The sequence below is a fragment of the Sphaerodactylus townsendi genome, linkage group LG01 (assembly GCF_021028975.2).
Source record: "Sphaerodactylus townsendi isolate TG3544 linkage group LG01, MPM_Stown_v2.3, whole genome shotgun sequence".
NCBI classification, from domain to species: domain Eukaryota; kingdom Metazoa; phylum Chordata; class Lepidosauria; order Squamata; family Sphaerodactylidae; genus Sphaerodactylus; species Sphaerodactylus townsendi.
In genome coordinates, this window is record NC_059425.1 from 121,834,014 (window position 1) to 121,851,036 (window position 17,023).

A 17,023-nucleotide genomic window follows, 5' to 3' on the forward strand; every position below is an offset into this window, starting at 1 on the left:
GTATTGCAGTGGAGAAAGAAGTACTCCCCCTGGTTATGCCCACAGATAGCTATGAAGTTAGAAAAATCAAAAACAGAAAAAGACAAGCTTGATATACAAAAGACTACTCTAGTTCCTCTGCTACAATATATACCAAAATTCAAACTATTCTCAAATTGCTGTTCATTTCAAATGCAATTCTTTTCAGTGTGTTATACTGATAAAGTACACCAACCTGTTAAAACAATTATTATTTTGTTAGGCTGATATAATCCAAGTAACTAGATCACCATTCATAACGTTCCTGGAAATTAACCATTAACTTTTCAACTTTTTGCTACTCTATTTTCTCATTGTTTCACCTATACATTTCAAACGCAGAAGAATTCGGCTATCTGATCAAAGAGTTGCCCATTCCCTAAAAAGTATACAGAATTTATTTTACCTGCCTGAATGATTATTTTTAAATAGAGCTTCAGGTGAAACTTTGACATCAAGCCAACCCAAGTAGGCTGTGTAATATATGCAAATATAAAGCATTTATAAACTTTAATCACTCTTCTAATATAAAACACAGACAACTCAAACATTAACTGAACATTATTTTATTTTAATGACATAAATCCCATACTTGGAATTAACCTTAATTCTCTAGTCTGTTTCTTTTAATGACTGCTGATTAAGAGAATTATTAAGCAAACAGCGCAGAACTAAAACATCCGAGCTCCCCAAAATGTATTTGGGCTAAAACATCACAGTAAATAGGAAGACCTTTACAACATGATGTCTAGAACTTAGTAGTGAGGTGTCCTGGTATTACAACATCAATTCATTGAGAAAGCTCTGTGTCAATGTGTCAATCCTGGAGATACCTCAAATTCACTTGTAGTACTTCAATGATTATGGTAATTAACTAATAAAATTTTAGGAAACTATTTTTTTAACTATTTAAATAAAACTAGTTAGTTTTTTTAAAAAAACTAGTTAGTTTTTTAAAAAAAAGTTTCCTAAAAATTCTCATCTGGTAGTGTTTATGTGCTAGGAGATCTTTAATTGTTATGACGGTGGGGTTTTTCCCCAGGATCTGTCTCTAAATAAAGAAGAGCCTCTGCTGTGTTCCAGTTTTCTGCTGCATGCAACATTGCTGTTCATGGCAACAGTGATTCACAAATGCCCACCAATGGTTCTGCCAAACTACTCTCTAACATCTCTGAGCATTAGAGGCAAACAGATAAGTAGCCCCATCCAAGCAGCTAGGTGCCAGGACGCAGCACCGCAACTGTACTGCTGTTCTTCAAGGGGCCTAAGTTCACAGCCCTGGCCACCAGTGTAACAGGGGCAAAGCGCTATGTTCCTCTGCCCAGGAGGGCTATGATGGCCACCTGCCAGCGAATCTACCGCTCTACCAGGGCAACTGCCCTGAGGAGGGCAAATCTTCCAGTGTGGTCCAGTACTGTTCCCAGCGGTGGATTCAGCCCCTTTGGATAAGGCTGTAAAGCAAAGAGCTGCTTATGACAAAAATCTGGTTGAAACAAGCAGAAAGTGTCTTTCAACCAAAAGGTACCATTTCCATAAATGTAATTCCAAAGGCCCCTGTATAGCATTGGAAGGGGTGTGTGTGTTTGCTTAGTTTTACATATTATGCTCATGGACATTTGAATGCCAGTATGAGCTTTAGTGAGGCCCCTAATCACCTGGGAAAGAACTGGTGCAGTGAAAAGAGTAAAAGAGATAAGCAAGAACACAAAGAAGTGGGCAGCAGACACTCCCTACCTCACCCTCAAACAGGAATGATTTGTCACCAGTAATTACTTAATTAAACATATAAGACTTTTTGTGCCTTAGACAGACAGACAGACAGACACACACACACACACAAGCACAACAAAGATATGAATAGGACTAAGGAGAAAGTTCCTTTTGTGTAGTTCAGCCTCTCAAACAAAGGTCTTCAAGTAGCTCTTATAAGGCACTGCAAAAGTATTGTAGTGGTGAAGAGTGGTAGACTGTAATCTGGAGAACTGTGTTTGATTACCCACTTCTCCACATTAAGACTGCTGGGTGAACCTGAGTTATAGTTCTCTTCACACTCTCATCCCCACCTACCTTACAAGGTGTTTGTTACGGAGAGGAGGGAAAGATTACTGTAAGCTGCTTTGAGTTTCCTTAAAAGGTAGAGAAAACTGGTGTATAAAACCAAACTCTTCTTTCACATACACGCTACAGGGGTCAGTGCTATCAGTCACAGACCAGGAAAGGGATTTGGGCGTCTTAGTTGATAGTTCCATGGGAATGTCAACTCAGTGCATGGCAGCTGTGAAAAAGGCAAACTCTATGCTGAGGATAATTAGGAAAGGAATTGGTAATAAAACTGCAAAGATTGTCATGCCTTTATATTAAGCAGTGGTGCAACCGCATTTGGAGTACTGTGTTCAGTTCTGGTCGCCACATCTCAAAAAGGATATTGAAGAGCTAGAAAAAGTGCAGAGAAGGGCAATGAGGATGATTGAGGGGATTGGAGCACCTTCCTTATGAAGAGGGGCTGCAAGCATTTAGGACTCTTTTAGTTTGGAGAGGAGACGTCTGAGGGGGGTCTGATTGAAGTCATGTAATAAAATTATGCATGGGGTAGAAAATGTTGACAAAGAGAAATTTTTCTCTTTTTTTCACAATACTAGAACCAGGGGGGGCATCCATTGAAAATGCTGGGGGGAAGAATTAGGACTAATAAAAGGAAACACTTCTTCACCTGACAATAGTAGATGATTGGTGTTTGGAATAATGCTACCACAGGAGGGAATTGAGGTGATGGCCACTAACCTGGATTTTAAAAAGGGCTTTAAAAAGGGCTTGGACAGATTTATGGAGGAGAAGTCGATCTATGGCTACCAATCTTGATCCTCCTTGATCTGAGATTGCAAATGCCTTAACAGACCAGGTGCTCAGGAGCAACAGCCGCAGGAGGCCATTACTTTCACATCCTGCATGTGAGCTCCCAAAGGCACCTGGTGGGCCACTGCGAGTAGCAGAGAGCTGGACTAGATGGACTCTGGTCTGATCCAGCTGGCTTGTTCTTATGTTCTTCTACTTCCTTCAGAAGCAGAAAAAGCTGCAGCTCAGAATGAAAATAAAATTGTGGCTTAGGGAGGGAACCAGGAGGAGGACTGAATCTCTTTCCTTCTTGAAATTGCTGCTGGTGGAAGGTTAGGCACTGCTGATGGGAAGGAATGTTACAGGACCAAGGCACATTCCATCTGGAAAGTATCCTTGGCATGGTGGAGAACACAGAATAGAGGTTAACAGCACAGTTCATTCAATGTACTTGTTTTTGTGCCCCTCATCACAATAAATAACTCATAATTCACCAATTTAAAGTAAACATTGTTAATCCAGCATTATTTCATATGGTGTGATAGGAAAACAACTCTGAATATTCAACCACAGAACTACTACAAAGCCCCCCCTTCAGTTTTTCTTGGGGTTTTATGTAAGATGCTGTTCCATCAACCACAGGCAGAGGCCAATCACAAGCTAAATCTTTCAGAACATGTCTTCAAAGTGGGGCACTCATTCACCTAGAAATATAATGAGTGGAGTTAATACAGAATTATCAGAGAGAGGTGAAAAGAATTTATAGGTACCCAGCACAAAATGTATAGGTACCCAGCACAAAAAATGTATACAGAAGACAAACAGAAATCAAGAAGAAAGTAATTGGCAGCTTGAAACCTGGGTAAGAGTAAGGGCAAGTAATGTGTTCCTGTCTAGTCAGATCTAGTGCATGATCTGAACACCACTGCTGCTAGATACCCTTCCTCAACAGTAATTCAGACCTCAGACTAAGAACACCTCTTCCAAAATACACTCTGAAATAAAGCAGATGTCCAAGTACAAAATATAGCAAAGAAATTAAGGGTCACACCAACCATATTTTTGAGATCTCTTTCTACAGAAAATCAAACAAGTTTTAAAGGGAGAATTGGCTTACTTCCACTTCAGTAAAGCAAACAAACTACCTATCAGAACTTTTTGAGCCATTATGTACTTCAAACGGGCAGTAGAGTCCCATGCAAAGTTACTCCAGTGTACACAACAGGTTTAAATGGGAATAACTGAACAAGAGTATCATTATTTTATGCTTTTCCAGCATAAGCGCTGCTCAATTAACTAAAATATCATGCTAACAGCAATTACAGTTGACCCTCCCACAGTGGTGGGATTAGGGGAAAACCAGGTAAAACTGCAACCATTGGGGATGCGGCGGCTATTCTGGCTGGCTTCTATTCATCTGCTCTGGAGGTGGTGACATTGGTGGGCGGCAGGCACTTGGTAGAAGCAGATCTAGGTGGCTTTTTATCAGCAGGCCCCCTTGTGATGCAAGGGTCTGCTTTGGGGTTTTACGGGGTTCTTTGGGGGTGCTCATGTTGGGAGGTGGGTTCCAGCACTGACCCACAATCAATAAAAATCACGGTGTGGGAAAGACAATGGTATAGCCAGATGATGCCAGATAGGGAGCACTTAGGAAAGGAACAGGAAAGGAGTCCAGTTGTTGTAAAATTGTTACTGCTCTCAATCATAGGCTGGTGGAACAGGTCAATGGATCTTACAAGCCCTGTGGAACTTAGTCAAGTCCCACAAGGCCCGGGGCTCATCCGACAGGGACTTCCACCAGGCTGGGGGCAGGACAGAAAAAAACCCTGAGGACAGTCGGATTCTCAGACCATACACGATCAGGCGGTTGATATCAGCTGGGTGTAACGCTGTGGCGGGGGGAGGTCTTTGCTTCAAGAATTAATCAAAACAGACTGGACTTCCAAGACATCACAGTGTCACAATCCTATTTAATCCCCACTGTATGAAAAACTTTGCCTGTTGACCTTATCCCCATTATAAAACTGTTTAGAAAAAGCGACTCCTGCCAGGCCAAGCCAAGTTGCAGCCCACGTGCACTATTAAGGTGCCCACACGGAACACAAGGCCGAGATCCTCACCCAAGGCCCAAGGCCGTCAAGTGCCACCGTCCTCGCCTGGCGGGACCAAGTCACACAGCCCGCAGCCTCCACGCAGGCCAGAGGCGGGCGGAGACACCGGCGGGCCCTACGCACCCTGACTTACCTTCACCGCCACCGCAGGGGCCGAGTCCACGGCGGGCAGGATCGCCTGCTGTTGGGCAGCAGGAAGCGAGGCCAGGTGCAGCACCGAGTCCCCAGCCGCCACCTGAGCCAGGGGGCCGGTCCCGCCCTCAGCCTCGGCGCCGGAGTCTGAATCCGAATCGGAGCCTCCGTACGAGGCGAGCGCAGCGATGGCGGCAGACATCTTAGCAAGAGGGGAATGGCCGAGCGCCGGCGGGGAGGAGCGTCCGCCGCGTCCTGGAAGATGAGTGGGATTATTTTCTCTTCTCTTTCGATTCTGTGTTGATGCGTTCACCATTACTACCTGCAAATAGTCAGAATACTCTAAAATATATATTCTCTGTTCAAACTGCTTAACAGAATGCAGCTCGGGCAGGTGCAGCCAATTCTCAGTCTGTTTTTAAAACCGTACTTGCAGGACTTCCTTCAAGTGCACGAATTCCGGAGTGCAACCCCAAAGTGTTTATGCGACAACGCACCAATGTGTTCCTTGCCTGATGTATGCATGATCGCAGTTTAAGGACTGAAGAAGGAATTTTGGGCTCTTATGTAATCTGGTCGAAGTGATATAGTATTAACTTGCCTCAGGGTCAAATAGTATTAACTGTATCAGTGTCAAATACTTAGTGGTAATAAACTGCTCCCTCCAATAATTTCCACTCGCAAACATCACAATACTCCCCCCCCCCCGGAGTTTCAAGAAATAGAAGGTAAGTACTCGGCATAATGGTTTACATTTCGCGAAACTTAAACATTCATCCCACACTATATATGGGCGGTGTTCTTAGTCCTCTGTGCCTTGCCACAAAACCCTCCCCCTATTTTAGAGAAAAAAAACCCCATACAACTTTCAATTTTACATTGATATCTGAAGCTTGCATAATTCTTTCACTATCGACTGTAGACGTAGCAGACCCCAAAAACAAATATGAATCTACGGCTTTTTTCACGAGAAACTTCAAACCTAGTGCATATGAGTTTCACGGATGTCTTTAAAAGGATGGAGATATAGGTTTGCTCCTATGGCCATTCGGAAGGAACCAATGCATTCTAATAGCCTTTTACAACGGAATCCCAAACTGTTGTACCCTTCGAAGTCCAATGCAGCCTTTGCTACGTTAGGCTGATTTTTCACTTTGCAAGGAGAAAACGCTCAAACTGACACATTCTAACCTGTTTATGGGGCTTAGCCCCAGATTAATATGGAGAGCATTGCGATTTTACAGCAGCCCAATCCTAATGACCGTTTACAAACTCGTAAATCCTCTTAATCTCAAAAGGATTTAGTATCAGATAAGTGTGTTTGTTCAGGATCACTCGTAGCCTTTATTAGGAACCGATGCCTCCGTGTTGTGACTTTTCCAATAAAAGGATTCCGTAAGAGGAAACGTCACTGTATACAGCTGCACAACGATCCAAAGACGCTGAGCGCAAACCAAACCTATCTATATTTTCTCAGAAGTCAACTGACGCCGACGGTCATCGATAGGATTTTCTCAGGACGCTCTTCCAGAACAAGCTCTGGCTATTCCCCTTTGTCACTTCTTTCTTTTCTAAAAGGAAGCGCATCCCAAAAGTCTTGGGAAAGAGACACAGAGTTAACCCACCGGATCACTTTCGGCAAAGAAAGGAGGGAGCGGTGCCGAACCGCATCCGTGTATTTCAGCGCGCACTTCTAGTCTCCTTGGAAAAGACGCTACTCCCACCTTTTCGGTTTCAACGTTTAATCCGATTGGCTACGACATGCCGGCTTGAATAAACGCCGCAATAGTCCCAGCCCTATCTCTCTTTCACTCTCACATCTCGACTGGCTTGTACCACCCGACAGCATGCGCGGGGGGGGGGGGTGAGGGGGTCAGGGAATGTAGGTTGCGCAGCGTCTCCGGGTTCCTTTGCAGTGAGCGCCAGGGGAACTGCAGGGCTGCCGGTCAGGTGGTTGCGTAAACAACACCTTCTTCCACTCCCTCCCTCCCTCCCTCCCTCCCCCCTTCCAGGAGGAGAGCGCTGGAGCTGGAGAAGCCCCGCCTTCGCCACACTCACTCGCTCACACGCGCGCGCAGCATTCTGTGTGCCTATTGTGAAGCTTTGTGCGGAGGAAGCCTTGCACTCTCTCTCCCCTCCCCGCCTTTTCTTTCTTCTCCCGCCTCGAGCTTTCTTCCCTCTTTTTCCTCCCGCCCCCTCCGGAATTCTCACGACTGCCTCTCCGCGAGGGGGCCGTTGGAAGGAAGCGTTCGAACTTCAGACCCAAACGGACCAGGTTGGGGGGTGGAGAGGCGGACGGGTTGGCGCGAGCCCAGCAGACGCCGACCGGGGAGGGGACTAAACAGCGGCGGCGATTTGTATGAAGATGTGAGGGGAAGAGACGGCTTTGGCTATCGCTCCTCCTGGAGAGAGACGGTGAGTGCCCTGCAGCCCCGCATTCACCGCAGTCCCCCCCCGCCGCCGCCGCCGCCGCTGCCGCTCGGCTCTCCGGCTTTCTCACGCCCCTTTCCCGCACAGCGGAGCGCGCGGTCTACCCTTTCTAATGCCACACGGGAGAGGGGGGCGCTGGGGAGGAGAAGGAAGAGATCCTCCCCCCTATCCAGCCTGCTTTTCCCTGAGCATTGAGGATGGGGAAGCAGGAAAGGAGTGGGTTAGTGTCAGTCGCTAGCTTGATCTCTCTCGCTCGGGTTGGGGAACGCTTCTGGTGAGGTTTAAATATATATGAGCTCTTCCACCTCCCCAAAAATTAAATACCGGTTTCAGTGTCCGTGAAAGAGAAGGAAGGGCTGCAGTCTAGAGGCTACTTTTGAAATCCCCTTCCATTAAAGAGATTGTGTTGGATGAGTTAGCGACTCCATCTGTTTGAGCTTTCCCTGGCTTTTCTCTGGATTCATGTCTTCTTGGAATAAAGGTGCTTTTAAAAACACGGTAACCATTCTTCGCTCTTCCTCTCCATATTCAGTAGTCTGCAACCTGCGGCTCTCCAGATGGTCATGGACTACAATTCCCATCAGCCCCTGTCAGCACGGCCATTTGGCCATGCTGGCAGGGGCTGATGGGATTTGTAGTCCATGAACATCTGGAGAGCTGCAGGTTGCAGACCCCTGAAGCTGTTACCTTCGAACGTATTCTCATGATCACTTACAGTACCCTCCTAAGCAGAGTGACATCCCTCCAAGCCCATTGACTTAAATGGATTTAGGAACAACTCTGTTTAGGATTGGGCTGATGTGAATTTATTACCACTTCCTACCCACTAATTAACCAGGTACTTGCAGCTAAGAAATAATGGAAACATAGCTTCTCTCTCCTGACTGAGAGGATATGAGAAAATTTTAATATGCTATTTATGATTGTATACAGAATCACAAGGTAATACTTGCTATTGTATTTGTTATCTGTGAGATGCAGGGGAGTGTGGTCTGAGTAGGGCCATAAAGTGCAGTGCAAACCATTCTAGGTTGATTATTTATTGTGTGGAGCCCTCTGAATGCTAATGATGGAGGGTAATGAGAAGTATATAAATGAAGTGGGCTACTATGTATGTATGTATGTATGTATGTGAAGATGGGGTGGAAAATGATAATGGTTTATTTCTAGGCGTGTAGAAGTGATGTGTGGCCTGTTGAGGTCTGTCAGAAAGAATAAAGATGCAGTGAAATGCAGCCTGTTTTGAAATGAAACTAGTTTTCTGTTGTGTGCCTTAAACATAGCTTCAGAGACTGCTGTCCTGGCAACAGTTAACATGCACACATGTATAAATCTGTAGTATCTGCAGTCAGCAAAGCATTTCTTCTGATGTATCCATTCTTTTCTGGTTATAGGAGAAGTTGTAATCATATAAAATTGTCTAAACTCTTTCTTTAAATGGATGTAAACCCAACTCCCCATTTACTCCCAGTAATAATATAGTAACAGGTTTAAATTACTTCTTGCACTACTTGCATCTCTTTTAGACTTGTACTTTGTGGTGCGTCCCATAATTTTGACGTGTTTTGGAAAGAAGTACAGTACACACATAGCATATGACATTCATTTACAGTTTTTATTGCATGTTGACTCCTTTTTTAGACAGAAGTACCCTATACAAACTGTGGAAACCCAGTTCAGAATAACATTCTGTACATTTTTTACATAAACAGACAACCTTATTTAAAAGTGTTTTTGTAGTATGTTAATTGTATTTTGAAGCTTTTAGTGTTGTTACCTGAAGTTATTTGCACATTTGATGCTATTATTTTCTTATGATCTTCTAATATAAGTCTTGTATGACATTTACATTGCACTGAATTCCATAGAACAGGTATTTAAATAGAATCCATTTAAATAGAAGGTGATAGATTTTATTGTTTAAGAGGTCATAAAATATTTTTCAGTACCTGTTTGAGGTTTAACTTACCGTACTGATCCTGTCTTTGGAGTATTGTATGCTATGCAAAGTAAAGCTCAATCTCAAGAGTGCATAGTAACAATGGTATAAAATTTGATCTTGGGTATTGTCAACTTTATAATAACAATATGACACATATGTAAAAAATGAACTTTCTGCTGTGGGGTACAACTGTAAGTGATCTCTTACGATTGTTGATGTGCATAGAGCTGTGCTCTGTTTAGCAATATTGATGTTAATAAAGATCATGCTCTGAACGTGTCTTGAAAAGATTTCTTCAATACTTTCCCTATAGCTATAGCTTTATTTTGTCTATATGCAGTTGAGTCTATGTGATTTTACTATGAACAATTGTCCTGAAATTACACACTTTTGTTGTAAAGACTTTAAAATATCAGTTGCCTGTTTTAATTGCAGACAGGTAAGGTATGTGTCTTCCTCTTTCAATGATGCTATGAATAATGTAATCTCATTTTTTTTCTAAACTGTGAGAGATGGACATCTTATTTGCTATTTAAAACATCTGTGTTTTTATCTAATTTCTAATGAGAAATTTTTAGAGTTGACCTGTTGAAGTAGACTTTTCAGAGTGAAGTATTTTCTTAGGACAGACAAATACTTGGAATTCAAAAAATGTTAGCCATCCTCCAGAATATCATTTTACAAAATGTAAACTTTCAGGAGTTATGAGCAGTGGCAGCTGATCCTAGGGCAGGGGTAGGGAACCTGCAGCTCTCCAGATGTTCAGGAACTACAATTCCCATCAGCCCCTACCAGCATGGCCAATTGGCCATGCTGACAGAGGCTGATGGGAATTGTAGTTCCTGAACATCTGGAGAGCCGCAGGTTCCCTACCCCTGTCCTAGGGCATGGAAGATATGACATGTAAACTGGATTTGAATATTTAGTAATACAGGTTGATACCGTGTTTCTCCGAAAATAAGACAGTGTCTTATATTAATTTTTGCTCCCAAAGATGCGCTATGTCTTATTTTCAGGGGATGTCTTATTTTTCTGCTCCACAGCTGCATGCTCTGATGTTCTGTTCAACAGGCATGCTTCCAAACAAAAACTTTGCTACGTCTTACTTTCAGGGGATGTTTTATATTTAGGACTTCAGCAAAACCTCTACTACGTCTTATTCTCAGGGGATATCTTATTTTCGGAGAAATAGGGTATATATATTCCCAAGGATTGTTCTTTAATTTATGTCCTATGTCAATTGTATTAGGTGGTTCTTGATCTGGCCATTAGGACTTAAACACATAAACAGCAATTACAGTATCTGGCAGTTTGTGGGCACTCCCTTTACCTCTATGGAAAGAAATGTGACTCTTTGTAAGCTGTGTTCAATTGTGTATCTTAAAGTTGCTGTTATTAACTGTTGAAAGATGAATGGGACAAGATGATGTAAAACTGACAATATTTTTGGAAGTACATATTTGTCTGGGGGTATCTCAGCTTTTTGTGTGGCAGGCCAGAGTGAGGAGAACATGAAAATGGCTCATCTTTCTGATTTGCAACTACAGTTATATAGTATCTATCTTTTCTCATGTTTTAAATTCTGTAATCCAAATATCTTTGTCATTAGTGAAGCTTCCATTTCTCCATATATTTAATCTAACCAGTCTGCTGACAATGTGAAATGCCTTACAGGACCACTGAATTTAAGAATAAATTCAATTGATGGAATTTTCTCTGATTTCTTTCTTTGCTGCTAGACAGAAACTTTATATTAGCTTGGTCCAAAGTTGAAGAGTTACCATTATTTCTTTTATGCAAGACCTGTTTTACTTGAACTAATTGTTGAAATAGTAGCATTCCCTTTTGTCATCAGTTCTTCCTATTACTCTTTGAATAATACTCTTTGTGAACTGAATAATTTTTTGGTTTCATCAGAAGGTGGTAAAGGACGCATCTATTAAATAACACATAATACAAACTATTTATGATCTGCATGTTCAGAAAACTGCAGGTGACTCCAACTACGGGTCATTAACACTTGAGCAACATAATTGATTTATCTGGATTAAATGCCTGTATTTAGAGATGCCAAGACTAACCATATGTATTGTTGAAGACTTTCATGGCCGGATTCAACTGGTGGTTGTAGGTTTTCCGGGCTGTGTGGCCGTGGTCCAGTCAGAAGGGAATGTTTTTAGTGGGGTAGATATTGTCCATGTCCCAGGGTGGGGAACCAATCAGTAAGTGTTTGGGTGGAACTTGCTATGCAAAGGGGTGGTTGATAGTATTGTATTGCGGGTGGGGGTTTTCTGGACCACCTTAACAACACCCACCCAAACATCCAATTTACCATGAAAACTGAAACAGAAGGAAAAATGCCATTTTTAGATGTCTTGGACTTTCGCAAACCTAACCATCAATTGGGCCACACAGTATTCAGAAAACCTACACACACAGGCCGGTATTTACATAAAAACTGCAGCCACCACCCACAACAAAAACGGTGTATAATCAAAACTTTGACAGATCATGCAAAACAAATTTGTGAACCTCACCTCCTCCCTGATGAAATCAATCATCTAGACTGGGCTCTGCAGGCTAATGGCTACTCCACAACAGAAATCAGAAGAGCTCTCAGACCAAGAGAAACCCAGAGGGACTGCGGAGAAACAGCCCCCACAGGAAAAATATTTCTACCATACCTCAAGGGAATCGCGAAGATCAAATGAGTGAAATTAATGAAAAAACATAACCTACAAAACAATCTTCAAACCTACCAGAAGAAATACAGCGAATGTAATGCTCAGCAACGGGACAAGAGAGACCCCCTAACTTCTGCAGGAGTGTATCGCATACCCACTGCAGATGTGGAAAAGTCTGATTGGAATTACAAAACACGGCATTCAGACTGGTATTAAAGAGCATGAAGAGACACTGTTGACTCCATCATCCTGAAAAATCTGCAGTAGCAGAACATGCTCCTAAACAAAACTGGACCTTAACATTCTATTTGAAAACACTGAAATTCTGGACAACTCGGAAGGTTACTATGTCAGACTACACAGGAAGGCCATTGAAATCCATAAACATCAAGAAAACTTCAACAGGAAAGAAAGACTCTGAAAATTAACAAAACTAGGCTACCAGTAATTAAAAACACCAGAAGCAAAGCCCAAGGTCATGCTAGGTTAATGGACAATGGACTCCACCCAGACACAGGGTTTGCATGCACTAAGACTGTTGCTGCTGCAGGGTATGCAAATGTGAATCACTCCCTGGACTGAAAAACCCCACCCGCTATACAATGTTATCAACCACAACTTTACATAGCAAATTCTACCCAAACACTTACTGATTGGTTCCCCATTCTGGCACATGGACAACATCTACCCCACTAAAAACATTCCCTTCTCACTGGACACAGTGTGTAACAGACTTACCTCTGTGATACACCTCTGAAGATGCCAGCCATCGATGCAGGCAAAACATTAGGAACCAGATCTACCAGACCTCGGCCACACAGCCCAGAAAATCCACAACAACCAGCTAACCATGGTTTGTTTGCTAAGGAACAAGCCTCAGAAAGCCCCTGGCTTCTGTGTTGCCTCTTTCACTTGCATGCATCTGAGGCTGAAGTCTTTTTGGCCTCAGACAACTGCTTGACATGAAGTTCAAATCAGACAAATTATAGTTGTTTCTTGTTTTGAATAGTATTAAAAATTCAGTAGATGTGTACTTGCATGTAATAACTGATGGCAAGATTCTTTCCCTAAGCTGGTATTAATAGTTTTTAAATGTAAAAATGTATACTCAGAACCTTTCTACATATTTTAGTCATGCCTTAACTATCAGTTTGCACTGTTGTGTTAAGAATATTTAAAAAGTCTTGCTGAAATAAACCGCATCTGTAGCTCATTATTCTTCACAAAAATCTCAGTGACCACCAGCAGGTGCTAGCTTGTCTGATAGAAACTGGTTAGTGATCTGCTGTTGTACTGCAGTCTCATTACTGCCTCCACCCCTGTGTATTACTCTGTGATCCTTGAAATAAAATCATAGCTCTTCTATCAGAATGAAACAATATTTCACCTTCGGTTACCTTAGATTTGTTGCTAATCTGTTACAAATATAAGACAAATTTAAAATTGTGACACTGGACAAGACATTTAACAGTATAGAACTGAATAATTTGAAAATTGATAGCCACTGTGTGTTGTTGAAAATACTTAGTCCTGTTTTTGGATTTAAATGTATGTAACTGTGTGCTTGGTTATAGTCAATGTATATAACTTCATAATTAATATTTTTGTTCTAGTAGTAAAGCTGCATTGCATATCTCTTAAAGGTTTGCTTTCTCACAGTAATGCTTTACTCAGCATTTTAGGTGATGTGTTCCTAATTTAAATGCCAAAATGGGAGTGAGGTATACTGGGGTAAAGCCACTGAACTAGGCTTGCTAGAACTAGCAGGGTTCAAACACAGTTAATGATTATTATAGGAACTCATTGGCACAAAAGCTCAGAGGACCAGCCTATCACAGAAGACTTTCAGACAGGTAACTGATTAAATATTGGTTAACTAGTTTAAGACCATTAATTTTATTAGTATAAAAAGATACTGTGATCCTTAATGGATTTGACAGTTCTTACAGTAATTAGAAATTACACTAACTAGTTAGCTTTTTCTGAGATACTGAAATTAATTTTCAACAATTTTTAATGAACAATTCTAATTTTTAACAATGGAAGCTGAGGTTTTTAACAAATGTGAGTGATTCACTGAACTGCTTTTTTTTAAAATTTGATTTTTATCCTGGAAAACATGGAAGGCAACCTACAGTTCCTGAATGAGTGAAAACTGAAATTGTCTCTTTGATGCAGGTGTTCACATTTGGTTTTGACTGAGGTTAGGGCAGCTGGTGAGCAGGAGAAACTTGTTGTATTGCCATATTGGTCTGTGACTGTTACAGTGGTATGCATCAAAGGACAGGAGGGTGCTTTGTCATCACAGTGAAATAAAGTATGCTACCATCTACAGCAGTGATGGCAAACTTATAATGCATATGTCAAAGGTGACACATCATGACATGGGTGACACGCCAACATTTACCAACATCTGGCAACAACTATTCTCCCTGATTGAGTTTGAGTCATTTTTGTAATTATTTGATGTTTCTTTATATAATACTTACCGCTGTGCACAATTGGATTGCATTCTTTAAAATAAATGAACAGAATTGTTTCTCTTTTGTTGGGGGGGGGGGGTACCATGCCAGCACAGATGAAATCCCACTCTTCTGCCTCTTTCATCAGCAGAACTGCACTGACAGAAGAGGCAGGGGCACGTTATCCATCTCTCCCACCTCACTGCAGTCTCCTGATCTACATGGTTGTTAGTTTGCACATGTCCTGCAACCCCACAAATAAACTATCACAGGTTTGGAAAAATTAAGCTGTTCTATTGATCTATGAATGTATCTCCTGTGCTGACATGCAGCTCCTTGCCGGGTCTCAAGCAGAGGTCTATCATATCATATATACCTGATTCTTTTAATGAAGGTGCTGGGGATAATGATGCTGTGACATTCATAGCTTTACTGTTGGAACCTCCCCCCCCCCCCCACCTGTGGAAACAACATGTGGGGTGGAATATGCAGGGAAGATGCATGGCCGTTTTTTTTTTTTGCTGATACATTAGTGGATCCAGACCACTGTTGAGTTCATGGAACATTTGACTGTGTTTGACCACAGTTTAAACAGGTGGCCAGTAGCTGGTGAGCCAACCCTCATTCAGTCTGTGTGAGTGGAACAGAAGAAATGTGTGGAAATATTTCTCTTAAGGTTTGAGGCCCCTTTGTAGGAGCATCAGACTTTGGAATAGGAGAATCAGACTCTGGAATAGAATATTATGTACAGTTAAACCCTTTGGTTATAACTAGGAAAAATACGTGCTTATCAGAAGCATATCTCAAAATGCAAATGCCCTTAGCATTCTCTCATCCAAATATGCAATTTATTAGTTTCCTGTTTGTCTGTGGTGAGAATCAATTGCTTCTAGGCATGTAGCATATCCTAGATCAGTGGTGGCGAACCTATGGCACTCCAGATGTTCATGGACTACAATTCCCATCAGCCCCATGCCAGCACGGCCAATTGGCCAAGCTGGCAGGGGCTGATGGGAATTGTAGTCCATGAACATCTGGAGTGCCATAGGTTCGCCGCCACCACGGTCCTAGATGGTCCTAGTTTGCTCATTGAGTCTACTGAATATTGGCAGCCGGAGCCTCTGGACTCAGCTGAGGTTTACCTGTGCCTTGAAACAGGTTTTGCTGAGAAGAGTGGAATAATCTATATGCAGTACATCCTTCCCATAAAATCAGAGGAAATGGAGTCAAAGGCAGGTTTGCCTTTCTGTTAAAGAATTTGACCAATGTTGGCAGGGGCCACTGAATTCACATTGAACTTCATTTTGTATATTGAGGTGTGTGGGGTCTATGTTGCTAAAAGAGATGAAGGGGACCACTGAATGCATTATGGCTGGCTTGATTGCATTGTTCTTCACTGTGGATTGGAGATTCAGAGAGAAGGGTGATTCTACTGCATCCTTTTTTATTTTTCATTTCCTTTCAGCTCCTTGTGGTAGAGATTGGTAATGCATCTGTAAAATGCATTCATCTATAAATTTGCTATATAATCATTTTGGTTTTCTGATGGCGTCATCAGAAAACATTGCAAACAGCTTATGCTTTTGCATTAGCTCAACTTTCTGAGTAATCTACAGAGCCTGATCACTACCACCATGCCATACTTGTCAAGCAGTCTTCCAGGTATTGTCGAAGGCTTTCATGGCCAGAATCACTTGGCTGCTGAGTGGTTTCCGGGCATCTCTGAAGATGCCAGCCACAGATGCAGGCGAAACGTCAGGAGAGAATGCTGCCAGAACACGGCCATACAGCCCGAAAACCACACAGCACCCAAGTCTTCCAGGTATTGGTACCAAATTTTCGCTTGAAAAGTGTAGATGTATTCTTGTCTTTGTAGTTGAGGACTGTATTGTTATCACATATTTCACAATTGCACGAGGATTTTTTGCTTACAATTGCTTATGGTTGTATAAAAAATTATGAACAATTTTTTGTTACTATGTGTACCTTACATGCATATTTATGACAGCCCTCTTTTTTATTGATGGCACAATGTTTTATACAGTACCAATCACTTAAGAATTCTCTAGATTGCATTCTTTGTCATTGCAGTTCTTATAGGGTTAATGTTTCAGTCATAAAATACAGTCTCTTTTGGTGCTTACTTTCATTCTTTGCCCCTAGGGGGGGCCTAGGAGTGAAGCTGCATTTATCCTTTCTTATGTACGTTACTGAGGATAAGATGGAAATGTCCCCTTGTGCAAAAACCCCTCTACACTGCTAATCCTTTTGATAAACCTAAGCAACATGTAACAAAAGTCATTTATAGTTTGAAAAATAGATAAATTGTTTTATAAATATCAGTGAGATACAGAAAACATATTAACGACAAGCTTTCTTGCTTGCATTAAGTATAATTCCTGCCAGATAAAA

At 41.9% G+C, this 17,023-nt stretch overlaps 2 protein-coding genes across 3 annotated transcripts in view; one reads left to right on the top strand and one right to left on the bottom strand.

Annotated features, from left to right (window-relative positions):
* Window positions 1-7,030, bottom strand: part of CDC40 (cell division cycle 40) — a 58,615-nt gene extending 51,585 nt beyond the window's left edge. The window contains exons 1-2 of the mRNA XM_048492856.1: window positions 6,719-7,030; window positions 5,095-5,415 (exon numbers count right to left, since the gene is read on the bottom strand). Of these exons, the coding sequence (XP_048348813.1) occupies window positions 5,095-5,409 (315 nt within the window). The 5' untranslated portion in view covers window positions 5,410-5,415; window positions 6,719-7,030. The remainder of the gene's footprint in view (window positions 1-5,094; window positions 5,416-6,718) is intronic.
* A 61-nt stretch (window positions 7,031-7,091) lies between these two features.
* The window catches only part of WASF1 (WASP family member 1), a 68,757-nt gene continuing 58,825 nt past the window's right edge, over window positions 7,092-17,023 (top strand). The window contains exon 1 of one of the 2 annotated variants that reach the window (XM_048492880.1): window positions 7,092-7,508. The gene's annotated coding sequence lies outside the window, so the exon portion shown is untranslated. The remainder of the gene's footprint in view (window positions 7,509-17,023) is intronic. The other variant, XM_048492870.1, reaches the window with a different exon arrangement.